Raw genomic sequence first — 23838 nt, forward strand, 5'->3', positions numbered from 1 at the left:
GATCCAGACCTTATGGGATGCAGCAAAAGCAGTTCTAAGAGGGAAATCTAGAGCAATACAATCCTACCTCAATAAACAAGAAAAATCTCCAATAAACAATCCAACCTTATACATAAAGGAAGTAGAGAAAGAAGACCAAACAAAACCAAAAGTTAGAAGGAAAGAAATCATAAAGATCAGAGCAGAAATAGATGAGATAGAAACAAATAAAACAACAGTAAAGATCAATAAAACTAAAAACTGGTTCTTTGAAAAGATAAACAAAATTGGTAAACCTTTAGCCAGACTCAACAAGAAAAAGAGGGAGAGGACTCAAATCAATAAAATTAGAAATAAAAAAGAGAAGTTACAATGGACTTCACAGAAATACAAAGCATCATAAGAGACTACTACAGGCGACCCTATGCCAATAAAATGGATAACCTGGAAGAAACGGACAAATTCTTAGAAAAACACAACCTTCTGAGACTGAACCAGGAAGAAATAGAAAACATGAACAGACCAATCGCAAGTAATGAAATTGAAACTGTGATTAAAAATCTTCCAGCAAACAAAAGTCCAGGACCAGATGGCTTCACAGGTGAATTCTATCAAACATTTAGAGAAGAGTTAACACCCATCCTTCTCAAAGTCTTCCAAAAATCTGCAGAGGAAGGAACACTCCCAAACGCATTGTATGAGGCCACCATCACCCTGATACCAAAACCGGACAAAGATACTACAAAAACAGAAAATTACAGATCAATATCACTGATGAATATAGATGTAAAAATCCTCAAGAGTACTAGCAAACAGAATCCAATAACACATTAAAAGGATCATACGCCATGATCAAGTGGGATTTATCCCAGGGATGCAAGGGTTCTTCAATATATGCAAATCAATCAATGTGATACACCATATTAACAAATTGAAGACTAAAAACCATACGATCATCTCAATAGATGCAGAAAAAGCTTTTGACAAAATTCAACACCTATTTATGATAAAAACTCTCCAGAAACTGCATAGAGGGAACTTACCTCAACATAATAAAGGCCATATACGACAAACCCACAGCAAGCATCATTCTCAATGGTGAAAAACTGAAAGCATTTCCTCGAAGATCAGGAACAAGGATGCCCACTCTTGCCACTATTATTCAACATCGTTTTGGAAGTCCTAGCCACAGCAATCAGAGAAGAAAAAGAAAGAAAAGGAATACAAATTGGAAAAGAAGAAGCAAAACTGTCACTGTTTCCAGATGACTTGATACTATACATAGATAATCCTAAAGATGCCATGAGAAAATTCCTAGAGCTAATCAATGAATTTGGTAAAGCTGCAGGATACAAAATTAATGCACAGAAATCTCTTCCATTACTATATACTAACAACAAAAGATCAGAAAGACAAATTAAGGGAACAATCCCATTCACCACTGCAACAAAAAGTATAAAATACCTAGGAATAAACCTACCTAAGGAGGTAAAAGACCTGTACTCAGAAAAGTATTAGACACTGATGAAAGAAATCAAAGATGACACAAACAGATGAAGAGAAATACCATGTTCTTGGATTGGAAGAATCAATATTGTGAAAATGACTATACTACCCAAAGCAATCTACAGATTCACTGTAATCCCTATCAAATTACCAATGGCATTTTTTACAGAACTAGAACAAAAAATCTTAACATTTGTATGGAGACACAAAAGACCCCAAACAGACAAAGCAATCTTGAGGGAAAAACACGGAGCTGGAGGAATCAGACTCCCTGACTTCAGACTATATTACAAAGCTACAGTAATCAAGAGAATATGGTACTGGCACAAAAACAGAAATATAGATCAATGGAACAGGATAGAAAACCCAGAGATAAACCCACGCACCTATGGTCAACTAATCTATGACAAAGGAGGCAAGGACATACAATGGAGAAGACAGTCTCTTCAATAAGTGGTGCTGGGAAAACTGGACAGCTACACGTAAAAGAATGAAATTAGAACACTCCCTAACACCATATACAAAAATAAACTCAAAGTGGATTAAAGACCTAAATGTAAGACTGGACACTATAAAACTCTTAGAGGAAAACATAGGAAAAACACTCTTTGACATAAATCACAGTAAGATCTTTTTTGACCCACCTCCTAGAGTAATGGAAATAAAAATAAAAATAAACAAATGGGACCTAATGAAACTTTAAAGCTTTTGCACAGCAAAGGAAACTGTAAACAAGACGAAAAGACAGCCCTCAAAATGGGAGAAAATATTTGCAAACAAATCAACGGACAAAGGATTAATCTCCAAAATATATAAACAGCTCATGCAGCTCAATTAAAAAAACAAACAACCCAATCAAAAAATGGGCAGAAGACCTAAATAGACATTTCTCCAAAGAAGACATACAGATGACCAAGAGGCACATGAAAAGCTGCTCAACATCACTAATTATTAGTGAAATGCACATCAAAACTACAATGAGTTATCACCTCATACTGGTTAGAATGGGCATCAGCAGAAACTCCACAAACAACAAATGCTGGGGACGGTGTGGAGAAAAGGGAACCCTCTTGCACTGTTGCTGGGAATGTAAATTGATACAGCCACTATGGAGAACAGTATGGAGGGTCCTTAAAAAACTAAAAATAGGGCTTCCCTGGTGGCACAGTGGTTGAGAGTCCGCCTGCTGATGCAGGGGACATGGGTTTGTGCCCCGGTCCGGGAGGATCCCACATGCCGTGGAGCGGCTGGGCCCGTGAGCAATGGCCACTGAGCCTGTGCGTCCGGAGCCTGTGCTCCGCAACGGGAGAGGCCACAACAGTGAGAGGCCCGCGTATGGCAAAAAAACAAAAAACAAACAAACAAAAAAAAAGCTAAAAATAGAATTACCATATAACCCAGCAATCCCACTACTGGACATATACCCAGAGAAAACCATAATTCAAAAAGACACATGTACCCCAATGTTTATTGCAGCACTATTTATAATAGCCAGGACATGGAAGCAACCTAAATGCCCATTGACAGATGAATGGATAAAGATGTGGTACATATATACAATGGAATATTACTCAGCCATAAAAAGGAATGAAATTGGGTCATTTATAGAGACATGGATGGACCTAGAGACTGTGAAGTAAGAGTGAAGTAAGTCAGAAAGAGAAAAACAAATATTGTATATTACCGCATATATGTGGAACCAAGGAAAATGGTACAAGATGAACCAGTTTGCAAGGCAGAAATAGAGACACAGATGTAGAGAACAAACATATGGATACCAAGGGGGGAAAGCAGGGTGTGGCAGGTGTGATGAATTGGGAGATTGGGATTGACAAGTATACACTGATGTGTATAAAATAGATAACTAATAAGAACCTGCTGTATAAAAAAAATTAAAGTAAAAAAATATAAAACGTCATTCTTCTTGTGTAACTCTCTTGTTTTGAAAAATACAGTTATTTTCCCCAAGTTATTTACATTAATATGTAATAGAATTATTATTGCTGTTTTTCAATGAATAAAAATATTTTTAAATTTCTATTTTAATTTCTGACATAGTAAATTTTGAAAGGTATAGCCACACAAATGTAAGCTCTATAGGGTCTTCAATTTTTAAGCATGTACAGAGGTCCTAAAACCAAAAAGTTAGAGAAGGACGTTAGTCTGACAGTGATCATTGTTATGAGGAAAATAGAGAGGGAGATAGTGACAGGTGACTCTTTAGAGAGGATGGCAAAAGAAAGCTTCTTTGAGGAGGAGATACTTGAGCAGAAATCTGAATGAAATAAGAGAGTAAGAGAGAGCCTTGCAAAAATTTGGGGCAGAGCAATCTAGGCATAAGGAATAAGAATGCAAAGGCCCTGAACTTGCTAGGTAAGTTCGAAGGCCACACGGAAACCGGTGTGGCCCTTGTCACAGCTCCTGTGCTGAGGGATGATACTGCACCCACTGCTGGTGCACAAGGGGGGTCCTTGGTGGCTTCCCTCATTGCCTACCCAGACCCTCCCTTCCCTACAATGTTACCCCTCTCCCCCCCACCAATCACTTGTCCTTGCTTAGCCAGGGAGGTGCTCTTCTCTGTAGGAAGCGGGGTGGAGTCTCACATTTAATTCTTCACCGACACTAGCTTTCCCTAGCACTCACTGGGCACTCCTGATTTCCCTAGAATAAATGGGGCTCTGGGGACACCAAAGATTGACAGTGCCAGTTCTCAACCCAGCCATGACTCTCTGGCGCCTCCATCAGCTGTCAGATGGGTAGCAAGCAATTATTAATAAATGGTAAAAACAAAATGTGTTTGTAAATGATTTACTTGCTTTTATAATTTAAAGCATAAGAGCCCGAAGCTCAGAGAATTAAATCGCATCCCAGCTCTTTCACTAACCGTACACTAAACACTCAGCAACTGTCATGGTAATACTGTAAGCATTGTCATCAATAACACATCACGCCCTCTCACCTACATTTCAATACACTTTCTTGAGGAGATGGGATTATACAGAACATGCACCTAAGCCTGGGCCTGCCCCCTGGAGTGGGATGTGGTACATATTAACATCAAATGACATGTATGCTGGTTCTAATCTATAGTTCTGCTGGTGCTATTAAATCCTGATTTATCACTGATTTTTTGAGATTCAAATATTGACTACTCAGAACAGACAGATTTTTGCCTCATTTTGTTTTAAATTCATGGCAATAAACAGATACAAAGTAAACACAAAAACAAAACAAAAACCCTTCAAACTCACCATCTTTTCTTTTTAATTTATTATAAGCTACTTACTATTAAATAGTTTTCTCATAAGCTTTGACATTGTCCTGAATTTCATTTTTTTGTGTGTCTGTCCAGAGCCAATACCTTTGGAATTGTCCCTGCTGTTGCTTGATTTCACGATACCTTTCCATGCCCTCCTAAAAGAACCATGTGGAATATCTTAAATGTTAAATTAAAGTGGATTTATTTTGAAGGTGATAATATGTTCGCTATCTTGATTATGTGGTAACGGCTTCACAGGCATATACATATCAAAACTTATCAAATTGTATACTTGAAATACGTGTAGTTTATTGCATGTCAATTATACCTCAATAAAGCTGTTTAAAAATAAAAGTGAGTTTAAGTTTTCTATTTAGATGTTTATACCTTGCCTAGAAATAATTGGACACCTTCATTGGGATATATGCCAGATGCCCTTCATTTGCCCTCCAAATCCCCAGTCTGCCTTCTGTCCTGTCTCCAGCCTGGGAAGTTGACCTACTGGGGCCAAATCAAAGGGCTCCTGCACCTTCTGGTTCTGACTGGGTTCAGCCAATGGGGAGCCCAGACTGGGATTGGAAGGAGGGAAGAGGTGAGTGGCCCTGAGCTACCAGGCTGTCCGTATCCTGCAGGCCATCCCAAAGGTGGCCTTCTTTACAGGACTCTGTTTCTAGGTTCTGGTCACTCCTCTTTCCTTTCTTCCCCCTGGTCTAGGGGTAGTAACAGCTCCAGTGGGTTATACACTATGGCTTGTGTTTCCCCCACACATTCATACCTTTTCAAATAGTCCCTTTGCAAATAAACCCTCCCTAAATTATCCTAATTTGAATGTGCCATCTTTTCCCAGCTGGGATCCTGAATAATAAGGATGTTACAATACCCAAGCTGGGAAAGGGAAACATTGCTCTCTAAACATACACACGCACACACAACCACATCCCTCACATAACAGAAGGATTCTGTCCACGGTTAACGCTAGAAGTTTACTCAATAGAAAATTAATCCTGGGTTCAAAAAACTTCATAATATATACTAATTGGCAACAGCAGAGGATAAAGAAGGATAATATTTTATGGAGTTCAAAAGACCCAGTGGAAATAAATGTTATGTGCAAATTTCTTTAAATGGAAAGCTCATCCATCACATGCAGAGAATGATCTCCAATCACTCTAAAGCACTGCCAAGGGATGCTGTGTGATTCACTTTTCCGAGGCCACATGGGCACCACACCAGGCGGTCAGCTGAAGCCTGCCTCTGTTACCTGCAATCACACAGGGTAGGGAACATTCTTTTCAGTTCCTGAGAATTTATTCGACAGGACGTTTTCATGGCATTACTGGGGGAGGGGAAGCCAAAGTCTGGATGATGGCCAAAAACATGTTTTTGGTCTGTTCAAACACTGTTTGAAGTAAGGAAACTGTAGTGTGTAGAGAAGCAGTAAACAGGCGAATGAATGCAGAGCTGGTTGCAACCCAGCACTTGAGTTTAGCACAGAACTAGAGAGCCACACCATGCTCCATGGGAAAGGATGACAAGGCACCAAGAAGAATCAAAAGAAAAAATAAGCGTCACTTTGGCAACCCAACAGCATTTACAACAATTTCATTCTAACACCCATCTTCAGTGTTTGCAGAGTAGGTGTTGAATGGAGAGGTTCTGTAGATAATACATGAAAGTCCAAAGGGGCTACTCTCTTTCTTCCACATGTAGCTATCTCTTCTTCACTAAACCAAATCTTTGAAAAACAGCTTCTCCTAAGATTTTACTTGACTGTCAAGGATTCCCTCCACAAAGGCAAAGGGTCTACAAATTCAGTAAAGGACCTGGCTTGTCTCTGAGTTCTCTCTATGAGAAATCCTTGTTTACATGGTTTGTTGCATGTAAAAATTTATTTGATCCTGTAAGTTATTCTGTCCCCTGTAGACCTGGAATATACTATCAGAGTGGTCTCATGAGCATAAAAGAAAAAAACCACTCTCCTGAAGGGGGGAAGAGGAAGATGGTTCCCACATCAGAACCTCTTTATTTCAGCTACACTTACAATAAACTCTCCCAGGGGCCAGGTGACCCACTGCTACATACGTGGCAATGGATGCTATTTCTCTCCAAACCTCAATAACGTTGAGATAACTTCCAGATGAACAGAGGAAGATTCTATCCTGTCAGTCTGACCTGTGCAAGATGAACTCATTGCAACCATGTATTTGTGCAATACCTCCTCCTGCACTACTTGAAAAGCCAGAAAAACAGGCAGCTCTACTATTCCACTTTATACACCAGAGAGCCTAGAGGGAAGCTTCATGACCAGAACACAATCACAGAACAGGCTGGTGGCTGGCCAGGAGTTCAGAACTGCCAGCCTGGGCCTGGGCCAGAACACTACAGGTTTTAACCATGGTCAAGTACCACTCAGGCCACCTTATTCCTGGAGATGCCCCACAGAACAAATGGATAGTGGAGAATCTGCTCACTTCCCCCTAAGCCTTCTAAAAAGCCATCAGCTGCCCATGCTGCTGAAGCCAAGAGCTACAGAACACACATTATGTGTGTTAGGGGCCTGGCTTTGCCATCTGGCCTGGTCCTTCAGAACTCAGGCTGCAGAACTGGCTGGTATCACTAGCAGTTTTAAAGGTCTATTTATTTTGGTGTTGATTAGCAAAGAGTGTAAATCTGACTAAACCACAAAGGGATGTTGTTTGTAAAAGGAATAAACAAGGCAAAAACTGTTTTACTGCCTTTCTCTGCTTAAATTATAAATCCAACCAAAAGCCCAAAATGAGAAGGAAGGAAAATACGGAGGAAAAAGACTTTTTGGAAAAGTGATATGCTTAAGGGAACAAAAACAGAGTTACCAGACAGTAACGGCTTATGCTCAAAGTGATTCTTGGAATAATAAACCTCAAATGTCAATCAACCAAAAAATCCCATAAGTCAATGGGTCATATTCCACTCAACCCCAAACTTATGTCCTTATTTCCTCTTTTCCGGTTACTTGGGAAGTAAAAAGGTAAAGATCAGATTTTTTTCTTTTTTTCAGTATCTTCAACACTTGCAGACTAAGGCCTCCAGCTGCCCCTTTCGTTTTGGGAAAATGCTCCCGGGCTCTGGCTAGGCTTAGGAAGGACACTTGGCTTCAGCAAAACAGAAGACCCATCACAGCAAGTCATCCCCAGGGCTCTCTGCGTTAAAACCCTGATGTGTTTTAGCAGGTGGCCATCTTGCTTATCAGTATGGAGCTGATGCATCCTTTACGTCTCCTCTTAAATGAGCACAGGAATAAAGACTAGCAAGTTCTTTATCTTTGGAGGCACCTATGGCCTCTGGACTACATGCTCCTCTTATCACTCACGCCTTGGATGCCTTTGCCAGGAAGTCGTATGAACACTCCTAACGACTACATCTTTCCCCAAGACTCGCCCCTTTCTTCCAACTCTTGACTCCTCTTTGCCCCACTTCTAATCTTAGAGTCCAGGGAAAGGTAACCAGGGACAAGAGACACTGAGAGGCAAGCACTTGGAGGGCAGGCAGGATACTGAAGACAATGAGAAAAAGCAGCAGGGAGGTGAGGGCAACCCCAGGCAGAACGGCTTCCTCTTTCACGCCACAGTATGCAATGCCCTATTCTCCCTGCAGCCGTGGGTTTTCCCTGCTCACATTCTTCAAGCAAACTTGAAGCAAAAGTCAAAAATTACCCACAATGCTCCCACACAGCCTCCTTCCTAGATTTCCTGTTCACGGTTCTGCTTCAGGTGTGAGTGAAAAGGCGTGAAAGTGTCTTGTCCATTTGTCAGTGTGATTAAGAGAAATGTGGCGTGGGTCCCTTAAGAATGAAACCTTGGCGTCATCTTTCATTGCTTCTGTCCTCTGCCAAGGTTTCAGAGTTCTGGTAGAGTGGCCCCCTCAGGTCCCAAGGTAAGAATGTTCCCAGGTGAGGACCAAACTTACTTTACTCTTTTTTTTTTCCCAGAAGGAAGTGTTTCTACTAAGGCCTACCAGTTTTGTTACCCTTTCACCTTTTTAATTTCTTAAAAAGGAAGCCAGGGCGCTAGAAATGACCTGTCAACCCTAAGCAGTTAAGACAGTGAGCTCTTTCAGGAAACGCACAGGTGTTAAAACACTTAGCACATTCATTCATTTACTTGCTCAACACCAGGTGCTTCTCCAGGTCAGAGACAAGTGAGGCAATGTCATGGAGAAGCCGGACCTGAGAACAGACAACCACGCTTAAAATGTGAACTAGGAGTACAGAGGTGTAATGAACATTTTGTGCTGAATAAAGTCAATTTGTAAGAATAAGGAAATTCAATATTTTCAAGTCTTTTGTTTGAACTAAAAGGGGTATACAAATTCTATTAGAAAAGCTGAAGGATTTTTATTTATTTTCCCACTCTTATAAACATCTTTATTATATGTGGTTTTTAGTTTTTATTTTTTTGGTACCCCAGGTGGGACACGAACTCACAATCCCTGGCTTAGGATGTGTGTGTTTTTTATGGAAATATATTTGATGTAAAACATTGTATAAATTTAAGGTGTAACACATGTTAATTTGATACATTTATACATTATGATAGGATTGCCATTGTAGTGATAATTAGCACTTCTATCATATTTTATAATTATCTTTTCTTTTACAGGTTGGAATCACTAAGTTCCAGTTTCCTAGCAAGTTCAATGGTTATAATACAATATTATTGTCTGTATTCACTATGCTGTGCATTAGATCTCTAAGTCTTATTTGCTATGCGTTGCAAGTTGGTACTCTTACACAACTGTCCTAACTCTGTCCTAACAAAGACAATGTAGTACTGGCATAGGATAAACATAAGGATACAAATACAAATCACATATCTGAAAAGGGTTTAGTATCCAGAATATATAAAGTGTTGGCAAGGAGGTGGGGAAATTAGAACCCACATACATTGTTGATGGGAATGTAAAATGGTACAGCTGCTATGGAAACAGTTTGGCAGTCCCTCAAAAAGTTAAACATAGAGTTGCCATATGATCTAGCATTCTCCTCCTAAGTATATACCCTAGAAAACAGAAAAATATATATATGTTCATACAAAACTTCTACATGGATGTTCACAGTGGCATTATTCATAATAGACAAAAAGTGGAACAATCCAATGTCCATCAACTGATGAACGGATAAATAAAATGGTGGTATATTCACACAATGGGATATTATTCAGCCATGAAAAGGAATAATACATATTACAACATGGATGAAAGGACATCTATTGTATGAGTCCATTTTATATGAAATGTCCAAAATAGGCAAATCCATAGAGATAGAAAGTAGATCAGTGGCTGCCAGGAACTAAGGCAAGAGGAGAATGGGGAGGAATTGCTAATGGGTTTCATCTGGGGTGATGGAAATGTTCTGAAAGTAGACAGTGGTGATGGTTGCACCACCTTGTGAATATATGAAAAACCAATGACTTATATATTTAAAATGATTAATCTTATGGCATGTGAAATATAACTTAAAAATACATATATAGGGAAATAAGCATATCATATATTGCTGGTAAGAATGTAGATTGATACAACCAACTGAAGTACAATTTTGCAATATTTATCCAAATTACAAATGCCTCTACACTTAAACCCAGAAAATTCCTCTTCTAAGAATTTACCCTACAGATATATATTCAAACATGTGCAAAATGACATAGGTACAAGGTATTGACTTCAGCATTCTCTGATATATCAAAAGGCTGGAAACAACCTGCATGTTCATCATTATATGACTAGTTAAATAAATTATGATATATCCATCTACCAAAATATTATACAGCCATAAAAACTAATGAGGATGCTCTTTATGTAACAATATGAAATTATTTCAAATGTTAAGTTTAAAAAAATGAGGTACAAAACACTGTGAAGAGTATACTATCATTCTGATCATTTTCAAATTTGTAGAAATAGGGAATCACTATGCTGTATACTAGGAACTAACGTAGTGTTATAGGTCAGTTATACTCCAACAAACAAACATACACAGAAATAGAGATCAGACTTGTGGTTAGCAGAGGTGGGGGCGGGGGAGGATAGATTGGATGAAGGTGGTCAAAAGGTACAAACTTCCAGTTATAAGATAAATAAATACTAAGGAAGTAATGTACATGATAAATACAATTAACTCTGCTGCGTGTTATATATGAGAGTTGTTAAAAGAGTGAACCCTAAGTGTTGTCATCACAGGAAAAATCTTTTTCTTTTCTTTTGGATGAGATGATGGATGTTCACTACACTTATCGTGGTAATCATTTCATGGTACATGCTCATCAAGTCATTATGCTGTACACCTTAAACTTACACAGTGCTGTATGTCAAGTACATTTCATTGAAATTGAAAAAAAAAAGAACCCCCCCAAAAAAGAGTATGCTACCATTCAAATCAAAGGAGAGGGAGGAATATCTACATATATATTTGCTTGTATATGCATAAAATACGTTTGGAAGGATATATACAATTTACATAGTGTTGTCTCAAAGATAGGTAACTGTATGCCTAAGAAACAGAATATGTGTGTGTGTGTGTGTGTGTGTGTGTGTGTGCGCACACCTGTGTATAGGGAGAGATTTTGAAACTTTTGAGTTTTTAAACCATGTGAATAGATTTCCTATTCAAAATGTAAATAAAATATAGATTTTATAAAATATTTTTAAAATAGTGAATGAATGAGTCATAATGCTGTGGGAAGAAAACTAACTTAAGTATATTGAGACCTGAATTTTAGTTCCTGGATTACCAGTAACTACTTAGCTCATCTGCTGATCAATCTCCCTCTCCCCTCCATCTAAACTCTATGAATTTTTCACCAAAGTATGCAAGTTTTAAAAGGTTCAAATGTAAGGATTCGGAACAATTAAATGTCTCACTATAAAAGGTTGAATTCACGTTCCTTTTTTTTTTTTTTTTCCTCTCCCGTTGCGGAGCAACAGGCTCCAGACGCGCGGGCTCAGCGGCCATGGCTCATGGGCCCAGCCGCGCCGCAGCATGTGGGATCTTCCCGGACCGGGGCACGAACCCGTGTCCCCTGCATCGGCAGGCGGACTCTCAACCACTGCGCCACCAGGGAAGCCCTCACGTTCCTTTTTAAACAAGTTCCTAGCCGCGCAGCAAGCAGCTCCTGCAACTTGTAAGGCAGTGTTGGGCAAGATTAATCTCTCTTTCTACCAGTAGATGGAGACAGTGGGTAGATAATGTGCTTTTGCCAAGTTAGAAACTTGCTCTAGTGGACACAGGAGCCATAGAGTCAAAAAAATTTACAGCTAGAAAGAGCCTTAGCGTTCAGCCCAACTCCCGTATTTTACAGACGTGGAAAATGATGCCCTTCGAGGTCAGAGTCTGAAGGCTGACATGGCAAAGACTGAAACCCACATCTCACAACTCTTAACTGGTCCTCTTCACTAAATACTCTTATAAGCTAAAAACCTAAAATTCAGCATTTATTGGGAATACAAAATTCAATCAGTCAAAACTTGTTTATCACTTTGCACTTTTCTAATCTAAAGTTAGATGATTAAGGAAGGTGGCACCTCTATTAAAGCATGATTGTTAGGTTCACAGATATGACTATTAAGCAGTTCTTTCAAGTACCTAATTTTGAAATAGTCAACAAATTTCCTCATTTTATTCTCTAAAATTATGTACAACACATGACTCATTTTGAAATGAAACCTCTCTCCCCATTTTCACGTTACATTTAACATAAGGAATTCCTAACTTGAAATCTAATGGGTTAATTTTTTTCATCGAGATGTTTAGGAATGACCTATATGTCAAAAAATAAGAGAGATTAGTTAGTAAATCTGAAGCAGCTCTTGCGATGATGCTTTTAATAATTCTGAGTAGGCAATGTAGTGTAGTGGTTATAGAGCTACTGCCTGGTTCAGATCCTGATTCACAACTTACCAGCCCTGTGACCCTGGGCAAGTTTCTTAACTGGTTCCTCCGTTTCTTTGTTATCAGATAGGGATGATAATAGTAGTACCTACTTCATCGGGGTGCTGTAAGAGTTAAATTAACTAATACATGTAAAATGCTTAGAATGGTACAAGAATATAGTATCTGAGGCCAGTGAGGCTCCTTGGCTCTCCCAGAAATACTGACTCTTTTAACAGAGGATGGTTGCTAACCAAAGATAATTTCTAATTGAGTCTCTTGAACTCAAACAGAACAGGGGAGAAAAGCCAAGCAAAATGTTTGGGGAAGCTAGCTTGCTACACTGATCGGCCTCTAAACACTTTTGGATAAGCAGCCTCTACCTTCACTTCTTAACCTCAGGGTACTCTAAATATTCATTTTTTTGTTTTGTTTTGTTTCTTCCCAAGATGGAATGTTGGTGACTAATCAGGGAGGATGTTCAGAGGCAAAAGCAGTCTGAACAAGTTTTTTAAGTGTGGTATTTGCTTTCCAGTTCAAGACTGTTGGAAGGGAGGAAGTTGGAGAAATGAATGGCCCTCCCATTCTTCTGCAATTTGAGTTCAGTTCCCTTACTTCAGATCAAATGCAGAACCATTTGGGCAGACCCTGTCTTCCCTCCTTTCCCTTCTTTATTCAGATGCTCTTGTACTCCTACAAAGTGTCCAGTGTGACATTTGCATCATAGCAGAGATTCCTGATTCCACGTAGCAGCCAGTTAGAATTGCGGAAAGTACTTAGGGCTGATGGTGAAGGGAACCATCCTTTACCTCCACTGCAAACCTTGACTTACTTTTCAGTCCGTAGTAAAACTCTATCATTTCTGTTTCTAAAAGTCTTCAGACCACTGTGCAAATCTTTATTGCAAGTGAACCCTCCCTTCCCTTGATCTCAGGACAACATGAGGCTAGGGTTGATCTGAAAGGCTACATGAACACAGATTTGGGAGGGCAAGGTTCAGGCACATCCCTGTGACTTTCACAGTAAGGGCCCAAAGTATGGCTGTTGAACAAACAGTGCATACAAACTACCTGTTTATTGTATATTTAACATGGTCATAATCACAAAATGTCAATCTTATTCAGATTAAGAAAAAAGAAGAGTCCAATTTTAGAGGCCTGAGATGACTAGTGGATGCAGGAAAGGCACAAAACCCAGTTTTACCACTTTCTAGCTGTGTGATACTGCCAACTAAAAACTGGCACTTGTCATCTGACTCTACAAGGACTAAGTCACTCGCCACTACAGCCGCTGACCTTCAACCCCCCTCCGAGAGGAGTTCAGGGTGGAGATCAGGAGCAAGGCGCTCTGTGCTCTGGGAAAAACTGGCAGGACAGGCCTTCAGATAGTTAGATATTTTCAGGAGAAGGTTTTATCAGCCCAATTCTTGCACCTCCTCATATCTAGAAAAGCACTAAAATCATTAACGGTGACATCTGCTCCTCGTGACTAGCAGCAAGCCTCCGCCAAAACGTGCACTTGACTGCACACACCCCCTTCACTAAAATCATATGTAACACTGACCTTTCCCCCCCACCTCTTTGGAGCAGTTTCTCAGAGCTATCTGAAATGCTGTCTCCCAGGCTATAGCCCTCATCTTGCTCCAAATAAAATTTCATTCACAACTCTTACATTGTGCACTTTTTTCAATTAATAATTCTTAACATGGCATTGAACCTCTACAGGTTTACTGCCTAATGTGTAAAAGGGGATTAAAAATAACAGCTACCTCACAGGCTGTTTCAAGAATTAACTTTAAAAACAGTAAAGCACTATGCAAATGTTCTTGATATTCTTCGTTATCTAATGTATGCGTGCTCTCTACAAATATACTTTACTCTGTTAACTACAGAGAAGTTTTAAAAGAGATAATGAAGATGCTCAGAGGCGTTCAATACAGGTTACATCTGAAGGGAAAGTCAGCAGCCCAAGAAAAATCAACTTGGTTTTCACTCCAGGGCTGCTGAGAACTTGGAAAAATAAATCTTTGGTCGGGCACTCCTAACCTATGACCGCTGGGTTTACAGAAACCAAATGCGCACCCACTGCGAGCTCTCCTTCGTTTTAACGCTCCTCCCCACCCAGCTTTCCCGGCTCCCCATCTCTCTCCGCTTCACTCCTGGGTGCCCCGCCTGCTCGCTTTCCATCCTCCCACTTCAAGACCGCTCAGCAAAGCCCATTCGGACCTTCAGCCTACTGACTCGCAGTGCCCCGCATCTGGCATTGCCCAGAAACCCCTTCACCCCGACCTTTCGAAAACGTTAAGACAGAAACACCACCCGGAGAGGTGGGGCGCCGGGGGAAGAGCGGCGCCCTGGAGCCGGGCATGCGCAGAGGCCGCCGCGGGCTGCGGGCCTGAGCGAAGCAAGGACAGCGCTGCTAGGGCCAGAAGTCTCTTTGGGACCCGGTTCGGGGAACCGATCCCGGCTGGCCGGCACCCGCCCAGGGCTCGGGGCCCACTTCTAAGAGGCTCGCGGGCCGGCCGCGGGCCGCCGGGGGCGCTGCGTACCTGGTAGCGGCCGGTGAGCAGCTGGCTCCGCGACGGCGTGCACAGCGGCTGCGTGTAGTAGTTGTCTAGCAGCACCCCGGCGGCCGCCAGCGCGTCCAGGTGCGGTGTGCGGATTTCCGAGCCGTGGAAGCCCACGTCGTTCCAGCCCAGGTCGTCCGCCAGCACGAAGACGAGGTGGGGCGGCCGGCCAGCCCCGGCGTCTGAGCCCGGCGGCGCCGGCAGCAGCAGCAGCAGCAGCAGCAGCGGAAGGACGGCGGGGAGGAGAAAAATGCCCGCGCCTGTGGCGCCCCCGGGCCCCGGGCACTGCTTATAGAATCAGGAACTGGGCGGCCGGGGCCTGCCCCGCCCCGGCACGGGATTTCACCCCTAGCAGGCCGCAGGCAGGAGAGGCCCTGCGCCAGAGCCTCCGCCGCCTCTGACCCGGGCCGGGGCCGGTGTGGTGGGGGAGGAGCCAGAGAAGAACTCGGGCAGCCCTTGCTGCAGTGCTCCGTTGATGCTTGATAGGAGCTAAGATCTCTTATCTTTCCACCGAAGAGCTTTGCCTCGTGGCATCGTAAAAGAGCAGATTTGTTCTTTGTACTAACTCTTCACAGCTTACAAAGCATATTTCACAGCCCTCATCTCTTTAAATCTCGGAGCAACCCTGGCAGCTAGGAATCACAATTATTGCCTTTTTTCTTTTTTTTCCAGAATAAACAAGCTTGTAGTTGGTGGAGCCTAACCCAAACCCAGTTCCGACTCCAAATCTTGAGCTACGAGGTTTTAAAGGTCGTGAAAGAATCATTTCTAGCAGAATTATTTCTAGCAAAAGAACCCAGCCTCGTGCAGGTGCGGGGACGATGAAGAGGCAGAGGTCTGGGTGATGTTTCCGATTCATTTAAGAATAGCGTACGTCTGTGAAGCCATTTCCTCCCCACTAGCAAACAGGGGTCAAATACACACTCCGACTGCACGGTGCCCTTTTGAAGGTGCAGTTTTACTTAGGCTGCCCTGGCTCTTGATTGGCGTGCTGTGTGGCCATTGAGTAGCTTATTAGTTTGTCCGGTTCATGAGCCCTTTAAGAGCTGGCTCCCCCAGAATCAAGTAGAGAACCAAAGAAGTATAGTATCTAATTTGCCTGAAATAACCTGTGGATGGAAGGAGAAATTCCCTTAGCCACGTGCTCATGGAATTGAAGTTAGCCTTATGACCAGTATATTCCCATTGTCATCAAGACTCTGCCTACTCTGTGTCTGGAGATACACAATAACTGTTAACAGTAGTAGGGGAAGAAATTTTGCACAGCATCCTTTCAAGTTATCTGCATCTGATTCCATGGGAATCGTTTTACAACTTTATAGGCTGTAGATAACCGGTAGCATGGAAACTAATTCTTGTTCATACAAATGCAAATGAATTCTATCCAGTGGAATGGCATCCTCACCACCTCCGGAAAAAAGTTTTGTCTCCACTTACACATTTATTTAATATTCCTGATCTGGTCCTTGGATTGTCCTTTGAACTGGTGTTAACACCTTACCCGTTTTCTCATTAATGTTAAATAAAATCTTTAACATGTATTCATTTTTATATATGTATTAGGGTCACGATTTTATCTTTTTTTGAAAAATATTCTTTAATATGTGGAATGTTTCCCTCTTACATACATAGAATTTTTTTTTCTTTGTATGAAGTAGATTAGTTTATGTTACATCCACTTTTCACCACTGGTGGAATCAATGAAATTTAACAGGAAAAAAAATTTTAATTTAGCATTAAAGTAAAAAGAAAAATTTTGAAGCGCTGTTTGACTCTCATTAGGTTAAGGCTTGAAAATTCCATTTAAAGACCCTGTAGGAGATCTTGTAGGGCTGAGAATTTTCCACGGTGGCACTTGCACGCCCCCTCTCTCCGTAACTGTTCCTCTCTAGGCTTCCTGATAGAAATCAAACTGCCGGAACAATGGCTGCTAATCTGCAGGAACAATTCCTCCTTTGACCAACTGCTCCAGAAACTAGTAAACTTTCACTGAGCCGTCCCATGTCCTGAATTTTCAAATAAAAGCTTATGCAAATAGTGCTTTGGAAATGTGCACATCAGCTAATTAAAAAGCTAATTAATTCTATTTTTTATCTATGTATTGAACACCCATGATGTGTGTACTGGCTAGTTATTGTAAAATCTCTGAAATGGAGTTAGTCTGTTGTTTCCTAATGATTAGATTCAGATTATGGGCTTGAGCAAAAATACTGCAAAAACGATGTTGTCTTCTCAATGCTTCATATTAAGAGGCACGTGTTGATTTGCTTTAGTATTTGATAACTTTGTTTCTCCCTGTAAAGTTACTATTTTCCCCTTGTAATTAATATGGGGAGATACTCTGAGAATATGTATGTATTCTGTTATTCCTAAAACTTTTGCTTATTGGTTTTAGCACTTGCTAAAACTTAATGCTTCTTGCTTCAATCAATATTAGGATGATTGCCAAATGGTGACTTTCTAATTCTATCATTCTTTCTATAATTTATCAGATGTCTTTCTACTGTAAGGAAGAACTTTGCATTCTTCCCCATTTGTTTATTTATTTGTATCACTCTGAACTCATAGATTATTATTTTAATCAGTATGCTATAATACTTTATTTCAGCGCTCAACTTTCCTCTGATTTGGCCAGTGGGAGCCCCTTCAGTCTGGCTCTTGTATCCTTTTGGCATGTCCTCTTTAATCTTTGAGTACTCCCTCACTTCTTTTTTTTTTTTTTTTTTTTTGGTTAAAAAACGGCATGTGGAATCTTCCCGGACCGCGGCACGAACCCGTGTCCCCTGCATCGGCAGGCGGACTCTCAACCACTGCACCACCAGGGAAGCCCATCCCTCACTTTTTGATACAACAAGATATTCTAGATTCATCTTGTACTTTTCCTTCCCTAACCCTGGAATCAGCCATTTCTCCAAGGAACCCCGATTCCTTTTAGTGGAGGATGGCTTCTAGAAACCAAGATCTGTGCTATAGGTGTACTCATTGTTACTGGGCTGTCACTGCTTGTAGGACCTCCCACTAAAGATGGAAACTAGGACTTCCCTGGTGGCTCAGTGGTTAAGAATCTGCCTGCCAATGCAAGGGACATGGGTTCAGGCCCTGGAGCAATGAAGACCCAACACAGCCAAAGATAAATAAATAAATATATATATATATTTAAAAAAAGATGGAAACTAGATATATGTGTACACATATACATTAAGTATTTATATATATATATATATATACACACACATATTATTCCCGTATGTATAGATATAAAACCATGAGTTCATAGTGAACACCTCCAGTTCTATTTTCCCCTCTTCCATATGTGTATGGGTTGTATCAATTTTCACTATCACCAGCCATTAAAAAATACTATGCTTTTTAATTGTTGCCAATCTGGTAAGAGAAATGGTATTTCAGTATAGTTTTTGTTTGTTTTTCTTTTTGTATTTCTCTTATTATGAGTAAGGTTAAGCATCTTTTCATATGTTGAAGGGACATTTTTACATCATTTTTCTGAATTGTCTATGTCATTCTCAATTGGGTTTTTGGTCATTTTCCCCTCAGTTTTAAGAGTTCTTTCTATATTCGATATATCACCTCTTTGTGATTTATATCACAAATATTTTCTCCCAGTTTATCAATTGTCAAATATTTTGTTATAGTGTTTTTTGACATGCCAAAGGTTTTTTTTGTTTGTTTTTTTGGTTTTTTTGCGGTACACGGGCCTGTCACTGTTGTGGCCTCTCCCGTTGCGGAGCAACAGGCTCCGGAAGCGCAGGCTCAGCGGCCATGACTCACGAGCCTAGCCGCTCCGTGGCATGTGGGATCTTCCCGGACCGGAGCATGAACCCGTGTCTCCTGCATCGGCAGGCGGACTCTCAACCACTGCGCCACTAGGGAAGCCCCAAAGTTATTTTTTATGTAGGCAAGTTTATCAATATTTTCTTGTTGTACTGCATATTTGAGTTAGACTTTCCTTACACTAATGTTTAAGTCAAATTCACCCATATTTTTCTTTCTAGTACTTGTATGGTTTCAGTTTTTACATATAAATCCCTGATCTATTGGCATTGATTTTTCTGTATGATGTGAGATAGGGATCTAATTTTATCTTTTTCCAAATGGTTACTCAGTTATCCCACCTCCACTCATAAAGAAGTCCATCATTGCCCCAGTGATATGAGATGCCACCTTTATCATATGCTTAATTTCCATATATACTTGGGTCTATTTCTGGGCTCTTTATTCTATTCTATTCCACTGGCCTACCTGTTGCCTCATGGACTCAGTACCACACCATTTCAGTTACAGAGGCTTTACACTGTTTTAATGAGTGATAGGGACAGTGACTCCTCAGAGCTTTTAATTTTTAATATTTTCCTAACTATTCCTGCATGTTTTAATATAAACTTTAATATAAACATGTCCATTTCCATAAAAATGTTTATTGGTATTTTTATTGGAATTGCATTAAATTTATAAACTAAGGGACAACTGAAATCTTTATGATATGAAGTTCCATATCTAAAATGAAAGGGTATCTTTCATTTATTAAGGTCTACTTTTGTGTTTTTTAGAAGTGTTTTAAATTTTTCCTCATATTAGTTTTGTACTTTAAAAAAATATATCTTTATTGGAGTATAATTGCTTTACAATGGTGTGTTAGTTTCTGCTTTATAACAAAGTGAATCAGCTACACATATACATATATCCCCATATCTCCTCCCTCTTGCATCTCCCTCCCACCCTCCCTATCCCACTCCTCTAGGTGGACACAAAGCAACAAGCTGATCTCCCTGTGCTATGTGGCTTCCCAGTAGCTATCTATTTTACATTTGGTAGTTTATATATGTCCATGCCACTCTCTCACTTTGTCCCAGCTTACACTTCCCCCTTCCCGTGTCCTCAAGTCCATTCTCTACGTCTGCGTGTTTATTCCTGCCTGCCCCTAGGTTCTTCAGAACCATTTTTTAAAATTCCATATATATGTGTTAGCATACGGTATTTATTTTTCTCTTTCTGTCTTACTTCACTCTGTATGACAGTCTCTAGGTCCATCCACTTCACTACAAATAACTCAATTTTGTTCCTTTTTATGGCTGAGTAATGTTCCATTGTATATATATGTGCCACATCTTCTTTATCCATTCGTCTGTCAATGGACACTTAGGTTGCTTCCATGTCCTGGCTATTGTAAATAGAGCTGCAATGAACAAAGTGGTACATGACTCTTTCTGAATTATGGTTTTCTTAGGGTATATGTCCAGTAGTGGGATTACTGGGTCATATGGTAGTTCTATTTTTAGTTTTTTAAGGAACTTCCATACTGTTCTCCATAGTGGCTGTATCAATTTAGATTCCCACCAACAGTGCAAGAGGGTTCCCTTTTCTCCACACCCTCTCCAGCATTTATTGTTTATTTTTTTAAAGTACAGAGTTTTAAAAAAAATTATTAGAACTTTAAAAACCCACAATCACAATTATCTTGTGTCTTTGGAGAAGAGGAAAAAAACGGCAGATTATTTTTTCTTGAATTTTTGAATTTTATTTATTTATTTTTACAGCAGGTTCTTATTAGTCATCAATTTTATACACATCAGTGTATACGTGTCAATCCTAATCGCCCAATTCATCACACCACCACCACCACCCCCTTTGGCTTTCCCCCCTTGGTGTCCATATGTTTGTTCTCTACACCTGTGTCTCAATTTCTGCCCTGCAAACCAGTTCATCTGTACCATTTTTCTAGGTTCCACATATATGCGTTAATATACGATATTTGTTTTTCTCTTTCTGAATAACATCACTCTGTATGACAGTCTGTAGATCCATCCACGTCTCGACAAATGACCCAATTTCATTCCTTTTTATGGCTAATATTCCATTGTATATATGTACCACATCTTCTTTATCCATTCGTCTGTCGATGGGCATTTAGGTTGCTTCCATGACCTGGCTATTGTAAATAGTGCTGGAATGAACATTGGGGTGCATGTGTCTGTTTGAATTGTGGCTTTCTCTGGGTATATGCCCAGTAGTGCTATTGCTGGGTCATATGGTAGTTCTATTTTTAGTTTTTTAAGGAACCTCCATACTGTTCTCCATAGTGGCTGTATCAATTTACATTCCCACAAAGAGTGCAAGAGGGTTCCCTTTTCTCCACACCCTCTCCAGTATTTGTTGTTTATAGATTTTCTGATGATGCCCATCTAACTGGTGTGAGGTGATACCTCATTGTAGTTTTGATTTGCATTTCTCTAATAATGAGTGATGTCGAGCAGCTTTTTAAGTGCTTCTTGGCCATCTGTGTGTCTTCTCTGGAGAAATGTCTATTTAGGTCTTCTGCCCATTTTTGGATTCGGTTGTTTGTTTTTTTCATATTGAGCTGCATGAGCTGTTTATATATTTTGGAGATTAATCCTTTGTCCATTGATTCATTTGCAAATATTTTCTCATATATATATATATATATGAACACATGTTAACGTCACTCAAGTGAGAAATACAGGTTGCAACTTCAATAACATACCACTGACACTTGTGAGAACTTACTGTTTGGGTCAAGTAAGCCCTCATACACTAACCACAAGTGAAATGTGGCACAACCTCTACGGGGAAGAATTCTGCATATCTACCAGAACACACATACACTTTAATCCTGCAGTTCCAGTTGTAGGAACTTATCCTTCAGATGTACTCAGTGTCAGAAACATCATATGCATCGAGATATTCATTTTGGCCTTATTTTTTTATTAGAAAAAGGTAAATAGTGGGGCCTGGTCAAAATAATTGTTTTAAAAGGATGATATGGAATAATCTTCAAGATATACTGTTAATTTTTTTAAGCTAGGCAAAGAACATTATGCTTGGTATGTTTTCATTTGCTTAAAATGACATGCATAAATGTGTGTATATATACATATGTATGTACATATACACACATATATTCGTATACTGAGAGAGAGAAATGCTTACATACTTACAGAGAATCTCAAGAAGGATACAGAAGAAATGATAACATTGGTTGTCTTTGGATAGGCTGATTGACTGCAGACAGGGATAGGAGAGACACTGACTTTCACAATATATCCCTTACAACTAAATTTTAAACTCTGAGCATATATTATCTGTTTCTAATAGTATTATTATTAACAATTTTGTAATAACATAATTTACATTTAAACAAAAAGTAAAATGCACTTTAAGTTAGAACAGAGTGCTAAGAATAAATATCCCCCAGTGAACATGGTTGTAAAGCCCGAAGGCCATACACTGAGAAAATCATAGATGCTTTTGTTGTACTTCTTTATTTCTCTGGTTTGCAGAGACTCAGGTTCTTGTCATGGTGCTAACTGGCTATAAGCTATGCTCAGAAGTCATGATACCTGTGTTTCAATGCTTGTCTCAACCTGGTTGGTTTCAGTGCCTTTGAATATGATAAACTTTGTATACAAAGGCTAAACATTTAAAATATGTTATCTCTAAAGGTTTAACCGTTGGGGTAGAGATAAGAATGGCAAGAGGTCTTTCTTCAGAGAGAAAAACTAAAGTTTACTAACGAAATGTGGTTAATTGTGGTTGGTGTTACTCATTGCCCCATACTACCTTGAATAGTCCAGAAGGAGATAGACTTGAATATCAGAAAGAATAGCCATACTTTGTTATTTTAGATGTCAGCTATTAAATTAGTTTCAAAATATATTTAGTTTTGAAAATTGACCTGGGATGGGTTTGTTTCTACCATATCTAAGTGAGGGGGTGAGAGTCTTCTTAAAGGCTTGTAAGGTCACATACTGGACTTAGAGATGAGTGTATAAGTTGGCAGTAGTTACATGCATCAGTTATATGCATTAACTGCTATCAGTGCTAACTACTGCCAAGGCATTAAGAATCATCAAGTCTCCAAGCACTTAGGAAGGTAATTTTCTCTAAGAAGCACCTTCAGTTTATTGTTTGTTTTGTTTCGTGTGTTAGTGTACGTGTGTGTACTGAGAGGAAAAGGATCAGTTTAAAAAAAGAAGAAAGATTTCTTTTGGCTCTGAAAATTCTCCCTATTTCTGAAATTGAGAGTCTGGCTAAAAACAGCTATGGCCAACTCGAAACTCCTTTGACCCCCTCATCTTGCCCGTTGCCTATCACCTCCTACCTCCTCAAAATCAACTAGATGAGAGTAGATAGTGGAAAATAGTACCATTTGTATAAGAAAGATTTTGACATAGCATTTTCTGTGTGCTTAAGACAGTGCATAGGTCAATGAATTCTCACAAAGCGAACAGACTCATGTAACCACCATCCTGATCAAGAAACAGGATGTTGGTATTGCATTTTGTCTTGTGTCTTCTTTCCTTACCCTCCGCTTTCACCCAGCCTGAGCCTTAGTGTTCACACGATATTTATTATATACAGCAACTGAATTGCATTCACTTTATCTGTATTGAATTTTTTTACATTGTATACCAATTTCTTAAGCGGTTCTAAGCCAACTCTTTCCAGCCATCCTTAAATATCTCAAACCAATGTGAATACTGTATTAAAAAATAGAGGGTCACATTATATGACCAAAAAATAAGAACCTACTTTTACTAGATAAGAAAGCACTATATATGGTCTTTTAAAAAGTGAAACATGTACATA

The 23838-nt window shown here is 39.8% G+C and overlaps 1 protein-coding gene across 1 annotated transcript in view; it reads right to left on the minus strand.

The window, feature by feature from the left end:
- Window positions 1-23838, minus strand: part of ARSB (arylsulfatase B) — a 179511-nt gene that overhangs the window by 154972 nt on the left and 701 nt on the right. The window contains exon 2 of the mRNA XM_024755709.1: window positions 15196-15473. Within this exon, the coding sequence (XP_024611477.1) occupies window positions 15196-15473 (278 nt within the window). The remainder of the gene's footprint in view (window positions 1-15195; window positions 15474-23838) is intronic.

Source organism: Neophocaena asiaeorientalis, unplaced genomic scaffold (genome assembly GCF_003031525.2).
Source record: "Neophocaena asiaeorientalis asiaeorientalis breed wild unplaced genomic scaffold, Neophocaena_asiaeorientalis_V1.1 scaffold37, whole genome shotgun sequence".
Classification (NCBI taxonomy): Eukaryota; Metazoa; Chordata; class Mammalia; order Artiodactyla; family Phocoenidae; genus Neophocaena; species Neophocaena asiaeorientalis.